General features: G+C 41.0%; 1 protein-coding gene across 4 annotated transcripts in view; it reads left to right on the top strand.

Moving 5' to 3' along the window:
* Window positions 1-13,307, top strand: part of FAM169A (family with sequence similarity 169 member A) — a 165,217-nt gene that overhangs the window by 130,890 nt on the left and 21,020 nt on the right. For all 4 annotated transcript variants that reach the window (XM_073679932.1, XM_073679921.1, XM_073679929.1 and 1 more), the window contains one exon: window positions 9,351-9,542. In XM_073679932.1, coding sequence (XP_073536033.1) covers window positions 9,351-9,542 — 192 coding nt within the window. The remainder of the gene's footprint in view (window positions 1-9,350; window positions 9,543-13,307) is intronic.

Raw genomic sequence — 13,307 nt, 5'->3', positions numbered from 1 at the left:
GTAAACTAACATACACTGGTACTAGGCTATCTTAGCCACCATAGCTAAAGGCTATCATTATAGCCCCAGCCCCCTGAGGAAGCCTGTCAAGGCGAAACTTGTTGGGGTGGCTATGGATTCAATTTAGTTGCTGTAGTGAAATCCTGTATATATGATGGTTGATACATTTCTGATAAGCCTATGTTGAACCATCGACTGCAGCTGTGATGGTTAAGATAGCCTAATATTAGTGTATGTTAGTTCACAACTGGCTGAATAGAAAGGCTCTACTAAACTAGAGATCCGAATATATATATACATAATTAATACAGGATCACTCTGGTGAATTTTAAAACTTTACAGACCTTTTTAAATATAAAAGTAATGTTTTAACACATCCCTTATGTATAGGGTCTACTATTTGCCCCTATAGGCAATTTGTTGATAAAGGACAAGCCTAATAAGATAAAACACGATTTGCATCCATTCACATGTATGGGATGGATTTTAAAAGAGCACTTTTTCACTGGATTGTAGATAAATGTCTGATTGCTGGGGGTCCTACCACAGAAACCATCACAAACCACTAAAATAGGTGTCTGGATTAATTGGAGCTGTGTGGTCGTGCATGACTGTGGTCGAACCCCCCAGCGATCAGACATTTATCAGCTAGCCTGTTTCCAGATGAGGCTTGCGTATTGTAGTCCGTGAATTGGAATAGTATATTAATTCTGGAGAAGAAAATAACAGGTTAAATGGAACCTGTCAGTAGATTCATGCTATCCAAAGCACAGGCAGCATCAGAGTCTGACTGCGTGATTGCAGCCAGGTATCTCTATCTTTGAACCAGAGAAAACATAGTTTGAAAAGCCGACCAGGGACTATAGAAAAAACCTGACTAGTCCGGCGCTGCCCCTGTCATCTTCTCCCTTCCCCACTCCATTTGATTGACAGGTCTCTCCCATGTGTGAACATAGGGATAGACCGGTCAATTAAAGACAAACCTAAATGCAATTGCGCAGCATTGAAGGATAGGTTTCCTTCAAGCACATATTAAAAAAGACATCTAAATACAAAAGTGAACGAATGAATAAGTGAACAAATGCCTGTGAGCGCCATCTAGCAGGCACATCAATGCTCCCCATCCATCATAATGAGTTATAAACCAATTTGATATCCAATTATCTCATACACATCCCTCAGGTTTTATCATGAAAAGAAATAAAGCTCCTCCACTTTGTAAAAAGCTTTGTTGTGTCTTTCTGCCTGCAGTAACTTCATTCTCAGTAGATGCTTCATCTGGGTTACCAATGTAGTTATCTCAGGGGTTATCTTCACTGACCAGTGGGTGAAGGGACACCAGAGTGCTGTAATTAGAAAAACATGTATAATCAGGGGTACGGGCCTGGAATTCGCCTTTTCAGAGGATCTTGATAGGTGAAAAAGTATTGCCTGCAGGTCATTGGTAGCATTACCATGTTTGTATATGTTCCTGCAGGTATTACAGCGTTGTACCATCGAAGAGAATAGAACAACGTTGTGATACCTTCAAGAAATGTACAAACCAGGAGCAGCCAAAGTAACAATGGCTGACGCCTAAGGCCTGGCCATCGGTATCAATGGCTGACGCCTAAGGCCTGGCCATCAGTAACAATGGCTGACGCCTACGGACTGGCCATCAGTAACAATGGCTGACGCCTACTGACTGGCCATCAGTAACAATGGCTGACGCCTACGGACTGACCATCAGTAACAACGGCTTCCCAACAAATAACAATCCTGGAACATCTTTTCTTAGGACTCTGTGTTTTGTGGTTCCTCTGTTATTCCTCCTGGACAATGGTGTATCCTTATACAATGTGGCTCTGATTGGACAGTGTCAGTCTATGTAGCCCCCAACTAGTAACACCCGGCTGTAAGCGTATTCATACATTTCTAGAAGGAATAGCAGAACGGCACACAGAGCTCTAAGAAAAGATGGATTTACTAAAACAAACTAATTAGGAGCCAACTGGTCCTTATTAACTAATTAGGGGCATGATCAGTTTTAAGGGTCATTCAGACATTCAGTGTTCTTGTATGGGCGCTATTCATCATTTTCACGGAGAGCACTCGTACTGGTGATAGTCTATGGGGCTATTCACATGTCCCTGATCTTTTGTGAACCAAGTATCCGTTTTGATTAAAAACAGATGCAAAAGCAATGATGAATTGGGGCCTCATTATAAAGTACATTGCAGTGGCTGTCCAGTCACCTATCCACAGGGATAAGTCATCAATATCAGATCACTGGGTGTCTGACAACGCATGCACCCACTGACCAGCTGTTATTTTCTCCAGGGGCGGCTGAACTGCATTGGACAGCACCTATCCCAGAGTAGCGGCTGCTGCCGGGTACTGCAGAACAACTCCCGTTCTTTTGAATAGAAGCTGATCTGCAGGACCCAGCAGTAGCTTCTAAACATTGAAGGACGTTGCGCTTTGCTGTTCCGTTCAAAATGTTTACATCCGTTTTAAAGAGTGGCCCATGATCTGAAATTAAAAAAATAAATAATAACTCACTTACTGGACTGCTGCTGTTCACTGGGACCATGCCCCATGTCCCCAACTGGTCTCACTTCTTCTTCTGGATTGAATTTCATATGGCCAGGGTTCTAGAGAGCATCGCCTAAATACAGCACAGGTTGGGCAGGCGCATTTCAAGGGATCGCACCTCCAGGGATTGGGTAGTAAACGTCTATCCTGGAGATAAGGGATAACTTCCAAACTTAGCATAACCCCTTTAAGGGAAAATGCACTTTTATGTAGTGTCGTGTATAAAACTGTTCTGATTTGCACACTGTATTGTCTGATAACATTCTCACTTACACAGGGCGTAAATATGAACATGTACAGTAAAAGTAGAGTGGGCCCCTGGAGTAAAGTCCACCTCTTACCCCAGTCCGACCTTGGACATGACCCATGCCCAATATTCCTTAGAAGCTTTGCAGTTCCAAACCCCGTGCCACAGATGTTTGTTTCACATTTGCAACATGCTGTAATTCTTTCTGGGAAGCTGGTATGTTGAAGTCATAAAGAGCCACTTCCATCTGTCATTCAGTGTTCTTCTGTGCCGTAGCCTAGCCATCTAGTATATCATCAGTGACATCTGCTTCTCCCATCCAGCGTTCACAGATTTTACACAACTTCTTTGACTCTAGCTCTAAGAAATTATTTCTGAGTGCTCTACATACTGCATATACAGTTAGGTCCATATATATTTGGACAGAGACAACATTTTTCTAATTTTGGTTCTAGACATTACCACAATGGATTTTAAACAAAACAATTCAGATGCAGTTGAAGTTCAGACTTTCAGCTTTCATTTGAGGGTATCCACATTAAAATTGGATGAAGGGTTTAGGAGTTTCAGCTCCTTAACATGTGCCACCCTGTTTTTAAAGGGGCCAAAAGTAATTGGACAATTGACTCCAAGGCTATTTAATGGACAGGTGTGGGCAATCCCTTTCTTATGTCATTCTCAATTAAGCAGATAAAAGGCCTGGAGTTGATTTGAGGTGTGGTGCTTGCATTTGGAAGGTTTTGCTGTGAAGTAAACATGCGGTCAAAGGCGCTTTCCATGCAGGTGAAACAAGCCATCCTTGAGCTGCAAAAACAGAAAAAAACCATCCGAGAAATTGCTACAATATTAGGAGTGGCAAAATCTACAGTTTGGTACATCCTGAGAAAGAAAGAAAGCACTGGTGAACTCATCAATGCAAAAAGACCTGGGCGCCCACGGAAGACAACAGTGGTGGATGATCGCAGAATGATCTCCATGGTGAAGAGAAACTCCTTCACAACAGCCAACCAAGTGAACAACACTCTCCAGGAGGTAGGCATATCAATATCCAAATCTACCATAAAGAGAAGACTGCATGAAAGTAAATACAGAGGGTTCACTGCACGGTGCAAGCCACTCATAAGCATCAAGAATAAAAAGGCTAGACTGGACTTTGCTAAAAAACATCTAAAAAAGCCAGCACTGTTCTGGAAGAACATTCTTTGGACAGATGAGACCAAGATCAACCTCTACCAGAATGATGGAAAGAGAAAAGTATGGCGAAGGCATGGTACAGCTCATGATCCAAAGCATACCACATCATCTGTAAAACATGGCGGGGGGCAGTGTGATGGCTTGGGCATGCATGGCTGCCAGTGGCACTGGGTCACTAGTGTTTATTGATGATGTGACACAGGACAGAAGCAGCCGAATGAATTCTGATGTATTCAGAGCCATACTGTGTGTGCTCAGATCCAGCCAAATGCAGCCAAACTGATTGGTCGTCGTTTCATACTACAGATGGACAATGACCCAAAACATAAAGCCAAAGCAACCCAGGAGTTTATTAAAGCAAAGAAGTGGAATATTTTTGAATGGCCAAGTCAGTCACCTGATCTCAACCTAATTGAGCATGCATTTCACTTGTTAAAGACTAAACTTCAGACAGAAAGGCCCACAAACAAACAGCAACTGAAAATCACCGCAGTGAAGGCCTGGCAGAGCATCAAAAAGGAGGAAACACAGCGCCTGGTGATGTCCATGAGTTCAAGACTTCAGGCAACAAAGAGTTTTCAACCAAGTACTAGAAATGAACATTTTATTTACAATTGTTTAATCTGTCCAATTACTTTTGGTCCCTTTAAAAACAGGGTGGCACATGTTAAGGAGCTGAAACTCCTAAACCCTTCATCCAATTTTAATGTGGATACCCTCAAATGAAAGCTGAAAGTCTAAACTTCAACTGCATCTGAATTGTTTTGTTTAAAATTCATTGTGGTAATGTCTAGAACCAAAATTAGAAAAATGTTGTCTCTGTCCAAATATATATGGACCTAACTGTATACTCTATGGCTGTAAGTGCCTGTGGTATCTAGTGTGTGTACGGGCGCCTCCCTGGCTAGAAGTAGTAATTTGGATGAATAGAACTAACGTATTTGCGTCTGTCAAGTGACAAAACTCCTCTGCCTCCAATCATCAGGACAGTTAAGCAATTGACTGACGAGTAATGGATGAGGCCGCGGCTGTTTCCACTACTAGGCCATTTATTGGGGAACTCACAGTGAGCATATGGTATATACGCCTCTGATTCCAACGCTTGGAAAATATATATATATATACCGTGATACAATCACTGCCAACTCCACAATAACAAAAGGAACTACTAGCTGCCACCACAAAATTATACAGGCCGATTGGACACCTGTTACAGCTAGTGTATGGCTTCAGGGGTGCAGTTTACTGAGCAATAGGAGCCGAGCTATTACATTTTATATATTTAATCCAGAAAGGTAGGCATTGTTCATAAAAAAATATATACAAAATGGAAACAAAACAATACGGTATATATAATCACATAGGTTAAAAGGGATAACAAAAGAAAAAGTACTAAACCTGTGTCACGGAAATGGCTCAGACCTTAGCGGAGGGAGGTCCTTCCAGGACTGACCAAGTAGTAAAACCCAAACTCTGCTTTTGATTAGATTAATGTATCGCCCACATTGGTGAGCTCATTTGGGGGCTGGTCGCGGGATGTGCTAGGATTTTAGAAGCTTATGAAATCCCCAACTTTCAGGAGATCTTCGCCCCTGGAGGTCCCAGGCGGGAGATATCGTTGTCTTGTTTCCTATCACGATTTTACCTTTCTCCAGAGATTAAACATGGCATGGATAGCATCATCCATCATTTCAATATTAAGTTGGAGGTTTTCGGCTGGCCTTACTGTGATGTGAATGAATGCGTTATGTTTGTCCCTTCGCTACAACGCCGAAAATATATGCACACGTGGTCAAAATTGTTGGTACCCCTCGTTTAATGGTTAACAATGATTACAGAAATAACTTGACAAAAGTAATAAATTAAAAATCTATGAAAATGAACAAATGAAAGTCAGACATTTCTTTTCAACCCTGCTTCCACAGAATTTAAAAAAAAAATTAAACTCATGAAATGGACAGAAATGATGGTACTCTTAACTTAATATTTTGTTGAACAACCTTTTGAGGCAATCACTGCAATCAAACGATTCCTGTAACTGTCAATGAGACTTCTGCACCTCTCGACAGGTATTTTGGCCCACTCCTCATGAGCAAACTGCTCCAGTTGTCTCTTGTTTGAAGGTTGCCTTTTCAAGACGGCATGTTTCAGCTCTTTCTAAAGATGCTCAATAGGATTTAGGTCATGGCTCATAGAAGGCCACTTCAGAATAGTCCAATGTTTTCCTCTTAGCCATTCTTGGGTGTTTTTAGCTGTGTGTTTTGGGTCATTATCCTGTTGCAAGACCCATGACCTGCGACTGAGACCAAGCTTTCTGACACTGGGCAGCACATTTCTCTTTAGAATCCCTTGATAGTCTTGAGATTTCATTGTACCCTGCACAGACTCAAGACACCCTGTGCCAGATGCAGCAAAGCAGCCCCAGAATATAACAGAGCCTCCTCCATGTTTCACAGTAGGGACAGTGTTCTTTTCTTGATATGCTTAAATTTTCCATCTGTGAACATAGAGCTGATGTGCCATGCCAAAAACTTCCATTTTTGTCTCATCTGTCCATAGGACGCTCTCCCAGAAGCTTTGTGGCTTGTCAACATGTAGTTTGGCAAATTCCAGTCTGGCTTTTTTATGATTTTTTTTCAACAATGGTGTTCTCCTTGGTTGTCTCTCATGAAGTCTACTTTGGATCAAACAACGACGGATGGTGCGATCTGACACTGATGTTCCTTGAGCTTGAAGTTCACCTTTAATCTCTTTAGAAGTTATCCTGGGCTCTTTTGTTGCCATTTGTATTATCCGTCTCTTTGATTTGTCATCAATTTTCCTCCTGCGGCCACGTCCAGGGAGGTTGGCTACAGTCCCATGGATCTTAAATTTCTGAATAATATGTGGAACTGTAGTCACAGGAACATCAAGCTGCTTGGAGATGGTCTTATAACCTTTACCTTTAACATGCTTGTCTGTAATTTTCTTTCTAATCTCCTGAGAAAACTCTTTCCTTTGCTTCCTCTGGTCCATGTTGAGTGTGGTACACAACATGTCACTAAACAGCACAGTGAGTATCTGTAGCCCTATATACTCGCTCTCTGACTGATTACAAGATTGTAGACACCTGTGATGCTAATTAGTGGATACAACTTGATTTAACATGTCCCTTTTGTCACATTATTTTCAGGGGTACCATCATTTCTGTCCTGGACTATTTAATGAGTTTAATTTTTTTTTTAATTCTGTGGAAGCAGGTTTGAAAAGCAATGTCTGACTTTCATTTGTTCATTTTCAGATTTTTAATTTATTATTACTTTTGTCATATTCAAGTTATTTCTGTGACCATTCTGGGTTTTTCTTTCATTAAACGAGGGGTACCACCAATTTTGACCATATGTGTATATATATAAATATCAGATCGATGCAAACCCCAATATTCATCACTGACCACTGGCTCCAGAAAGCCTGAGATAGTTCCTTTGAACATAAGAAGCCCCTGTACTTCTCCGCCTCTGAATATATGAATCCTAGGTTTGTTGGCTGGTTCTCATCAAATTCCCTGTGGTAATTACCTGTTCACAGCAGGAGGTCCTACTTCAATGGAGGTTGTAGTTTCAGCTCTTTCTCACTTCCCCAGTTATAATTAATCCCATATGTTCAATGTGAGGGTGATATGTCTCCTCTCCAGAGATGTCTTTATGGATTTTACAATTTTTGTCTATGATAACGTGACATGTTTTAGATGTAATGTTTGCTATCTATATGAAACTTGGTCATAATTTCTCTTGGATGCAGCCATCGTTTCTCTTCTATATGGGTGATACCCCTTTTCTCATTCTACTCACTTTTAGTTGTGTTACGTAAGCTGAGCCTTTACCCTGTGGGAACTCAAGGTGACTCCAGATCAGCATATGTTTAGATATTTGGAAAGGGAACCAAAATTATTTCTGTCTCACCCTCCAGGTAAAAATTGTCTTTTAATAGAAGAGACAGTGTGACATATTGTGGAAGATTGGCATACTTTGTATGTAAGAGCAATATTAAGTACCACTAAAGTGCTTTCCAGAGATTGATATGAGTAGTTATTGGTGGAGAGCAACCAATCCACTGTGTGTCAAAACAGGCTCAATGCATTGTACTCCCGGAATTTTGGGACATTCTTGCCTCTCTTTGCCTTGCATGCTCTCAGCCCAGATGAAGTGAGAAAAAATGTTGAATTAAAGGGTTTGCTGACTTTTAGAAAAGTGAACCCCATATAATTTCTGTAATGTAAAATAACAAAGACAGATAGCCCTCACCCTCCCAGGCCGGCCCCTTGCTGGCAGTTTCAGTCTGTTTGTTTTGGTTACAGCTGTGACGTCATGTCAGCAGCACATATCACCGCTGCAACCAATCACTGAGCTCAGATGCCCCTCCACTATAGACAGTGTGACCTGTCAGTTTCTCATTTTCTGCTCTCCAATTATTTTGACTGTAAGGCTGAAATTTTAACGAGAATATAATTATTCCGGATGTCTCCCAATTCGTATCCCTAAATAAATGATGTACGTTTTTATAAGACGTGTATTCAGCTCCAGAGATTCCCGCATTCTCGCAGGATACCTATCTCTCAGCTCCAGTAGTTCACTTTTGGATATATTAACTTTGTATCCTGAAAACTCCCAAAACTGAAAGATCGGTTTAATCTGCTCCATAGGATAGGACATGAATAAAATATCGTCCTTGAATAAGACGATTTTTATTATCTCACCACCAATTTATATACTCAGGCAATATTAATGTGTCGTAGGGAAATAAAAACAAAAGTTTTAAAGTAAATTGGGACTAAAAAATATCGCAAATATTTAAATGTTCAGGAAAATAATATAAAAAATTAAGTCATGAAAATGTATCTTAATGAAAGACTAACGTATACACTAACTTAAAGAGGTATTCCTAACATACTTATGTCTGATAGATAGTGGTCCCACCTCTGGGATTGCACCTATATTGAAAACCACGTCCCATCTTGCCCCACCGTGACTGAAGGGGTGACCTGCGTCTATCAGACCCTTGTGGTATATCCTGTGCAGATGTCAGAAATGTTCCAGATGGAAATAACCCTTCACTGATACAAGAGAAAACGAGAAATTTACCTCAAATAGCCTCAGATTCCTACTTAGTTATAAAAATAATTAGTTATGGCCGACAGAACATGAGGTAAAAATGTCATCTGCCTCCTCCAGCCATTTATTTCCCAGTACAGACAATGCACTCGAGCCTAGCTTAGGTATATCTACTGGTATATAGACACTGACTAACATATATGGAGTAAGAATGATTGTGATCGTCCCTTATATCTTCATTTTAGGAGCTTGAATTGGAGGCAGTGAATGGTGATATCGCAAAGGACGTCTTTGAGCCTCAACTGGTAGATGCACAGGAAGTAGGAAGAGAAGAATCCAAATTGGGACCAGCGGCCGGTGATGGGAAATCGCTAACCTCTCAGGTTACAGTTAATACGGAACTGGAGAAATCCTTCAAAGATTCCTTTCCAGAACAGGTAAGTGCTTAAAGATTTATATAACCAGGTACTGGCAGGCAGGGGCAGATTAAGATTAGCCAGGGCCCTAGGCAGTTCAGAGGGCGTGAGCGCCCCCAAGCAGTGCGGGGCTGGGACATAAAAAGAGCCCTGACACACAAATCCCACCAGCCTGCTTACTATAACACATATCACCCCTGATCAGGGAATTTTGCTTTATTTAGTCAGGAGAAGTGGCATCGTATATACCGAATAATACAGGTACTGAGAATTACACCTAGTATACAGGACAGGAGAAGTGGCATTGTATATACCGAATAATACAGGTACTGAGAATTACACCTAGTATACAGGACAGGAGAAGTGGTACTGTGCAGTGCATATACCGAATAATACAGGTACTGAGAATTACACCTAGTATACAGGACAGGAAAAGTGGCATTGTATATACCGAATAATACAGGTACTGAGAATTACACCTAGTATACAGGACAGGAGAAGTGGCATTGTATATACCGAATAATACAGGTACTGAGAATTACACCTAGTATACAGGACAGGAGAAGTGGCATTGTATATACCGAATAATACAGGTACTGAGAATTACACCTAGTATACAGGACAGGAGAAGTGGCATTGTATATACCGAATAATACAGATACTGAGCATTACACCCAGTATACAGGACAGGAGAAGTGGCATTGTATATACCGAATAATACAGGTACTGAGAATTACACCTAGTATACAGGACAGGAGAAGTGGCATTGTATATACAGAATAATACAAGTACTGAGAATTACACCTAGTATACAGGACAGGAGAAGTGGCAGTGTATATACCGAATAATACTGGTACTGAGAATTACACCTAGTATACAGGACAGGAGAAGTGGTACTGTGCAGTGTATATATACAGAATAATACAGGTACTGAGAATTACACCTAGTATACAGGACAGGAGAAGTGGCATTGTATATACCGAATAATACTGGTACTGAGAATTACACCTAGTATACAGGACAGGAGAAGTGGTACTGTGCAGTGTATATATACAGAATAATACAGGTACTGAGAATTACACCTAGTATACAGGACAGGAGAAGTGGCATTGTATATACCGAATAATACAGATACTGAGCATTACACCCAGTATACAGGACAGGAGAAATGGCATTGTATATACCGAATAATACAGGTACTGAGAATTACACCTAGTATACAGGACAGGAGAAGTGGCATTGTATATACCGAATAATACAGGTACTGAGAATTACACCTAGTATACAGGACAGGAGAAGTGGCATTGTATATACCGAATAATACAGGTACTGAGAATTACACCTAGTATACAGGACAGGAGAAGTGGCATTGTATATACAGAATAATACAAGTACTGAGAATTACACCTAGTATACAGGACAGGAGAAGTGGCAGTGTATATACCGAATAATACTGGTACTGAGAATTACACCTAGTATACAGGACAGGAGAAGTGGTACTGTGCAGTGTATATATACAGAATAATACAGGTACTGAGAATTACACCTAGTATACAGGACAGGAGAAGTGGCATTGTATATACCGAATAATACTGGTACTGAGAATTACACCTAGTATACAGGACAGGAGAAGTGGTACTGTGCAGTGTATATATACAGAATAATACAGGTACTGAGAATTACACCTAGTATACAGGACAGGAGAAGTGGCATTGTATATACCGAATAATACAGGTACTGAGAATTACACCTAGTATACAGGACAGGAGAAGTGGCATTGTATATACCGAATAATACAGGTACTGAGAATTACACCTAGTATACAGGACAGGAGAAGTGGTACTGTGCAGTGCATATACCGAATAATACAGGTACTGAGAACTACACCTAGTATACAGGACAGGAAAAGTGGCATTGTATATACCGAATAATACAGGTACTGAGAATTACACCTAGTATACAGGACAGGAGAAGTGGCATTGTATATACCGAATAATACAGATACTGAGAATTACACCTAGTATACAGGACAGGAAAAGTGGCATTGTATATACCGAATAATACAGGTACTGAGAATTACACCTAGTATACAGAACAGGAGAAGTGGCATTGTATATACCGAATAATACAGGTACTGAGAATTACACCTAGTATACAGGACAGGAGAAGTGGCATTGTATATACCGAATAATACAGGTACTGAGAATTACACCTAGTATACAGAACAGGAGAAGTGGCATTGTATATACCGAATAATACAGGTACTGAGAATTACACCTAGTATACAGAACAGGAGAAGTGGCATTGTGCAGTGTATATACAGAATAATACAGATACTGAGCATTACACCCAGTATACAGGACAGGAGAAGTGGCATTGTATATACCGAATAATACAGGTACTGAGAATTACACCTAGTATACAGAACAGGAGAAGTGGCAGTGTACAGTCATGGCCAAAAGTATTGAGAATGAGACAAATAGTAATTTTTCCAAAGTTTACTGCTTCATTTTTTGTAATGGCAATTTGCATATACTCCTGAATGTCAAAGAGTGATCAGCTTAACAGCAATTACTGTACTTGCAAAGTCAATATTTGCCCAGAAAATGAACTTTAACCCCCAAAACACATTTCAACATCATTGCAGTCCTGCCTTAAAAGGAGCAGCTAACATCGTTTTAGTGATTGATCCATTAACACAGGTATGGGTGTTGATGAGGACAGGGCTGGCGATCAATCAGTCATGATTAAGTAAGAATGACATCACTGGACACTTTAAAAGGAGGCTGGTTCTTGGTATCATTGTTTCTCTTCAGTTAACCATGGTTATCTATAAAGAAACACGTGCAGCCATCATTGCACTGCACAAAAATGGCCTAACAGGGAAGAGTATCGCAGCTACAAAGATTGCACCTCAGTCAACAATCTATCGCATCATCAAGAACTTCAAGGAGAGAGCTTCCATTGTTGTCAAAAAGGCTCCAGGGCGCCCAAGAAAGACCAGCAAGCGCCAGGACCGTATCTTAAAACTGTTTCAGCTGCGGGATCGGACTACCAGCAGTGCCGAGCTTGCTCAGGAATGGCAGCAGGCTGGTGTGAGTGCTTCTGCACGCACTGTGAGGCGGAGACTCTTTGAGCAAGGGCTGGTTTCAAGGAGGGCAGCAAAGAAGCCACTTCTCTCCAGAAAAAAACATCAGGGACCGACTGATATTCTGCAAAAGGTACAGGGAGTGGACTGCTGAGGACTGGGGCAAAGTCATTTTCTCTGATGAATCCCCTTTTCGATTGTTTGGGACATCTGGAAAACAGCTTATTCGGAGAAGAAGAGGTGAGCGCTACCACCAGTCTTGTCTCATGCCAACTGTAAAGCATCCTGAAACCATTCATGTGTGGGGTTGCTTCTCAGCCAAGAGAATCGGCTCACTCACAGTCTTGCCTAAAAACACAGCCATGAATAAAGAATGGTACCAGAATGTCCTCCAAGAGCAACTTCTCCCAACCGTCCAAGAGCAGTTTGGCACCCAACAATGCCTTTTCCAGCATGATGGAGCACCTTGCCATAAAGCAAAGGTGATAACTAAATGGCTCATGGAACAAAACATAGAGATTTTGGTCCATGGCCTGGAAACTCCCCAGATCTTAATCCCATTGAGAACTTGTGGTCAATCATCAAGAGACTGGTGGACAAACAAAAACCAACAAATTCTGGCAAAATGCAAGAATTGATTATGCAAGAATGGACTGCTATCAGTCAGGATTTGGTCCAAAAGTTGATTGAGAGCATGC

This window comes from Phyllobates terribilis, unplaced genomic scaffold (genome assembly GCF_046119375.1).
Source record: "Phyllobates terribilis strain yellow unplaced genomic scaffold, ASM4611937v1 Scaffold_1__5_contigs__length_1240528914, whole genome shotgun sequence".
Classification (NCBI taxonomy): domain Eukaryota; kingdom Metazoa; phylum Chordata; class Amphibia; order Anura; family Dendrobatidae; genus Phyllobates; species Phyllobates terribilis.
Note: the sequence above shows the minus strand (reverse complement) of the source record. Positions and strands in the feature narration are given on the sequence as shown.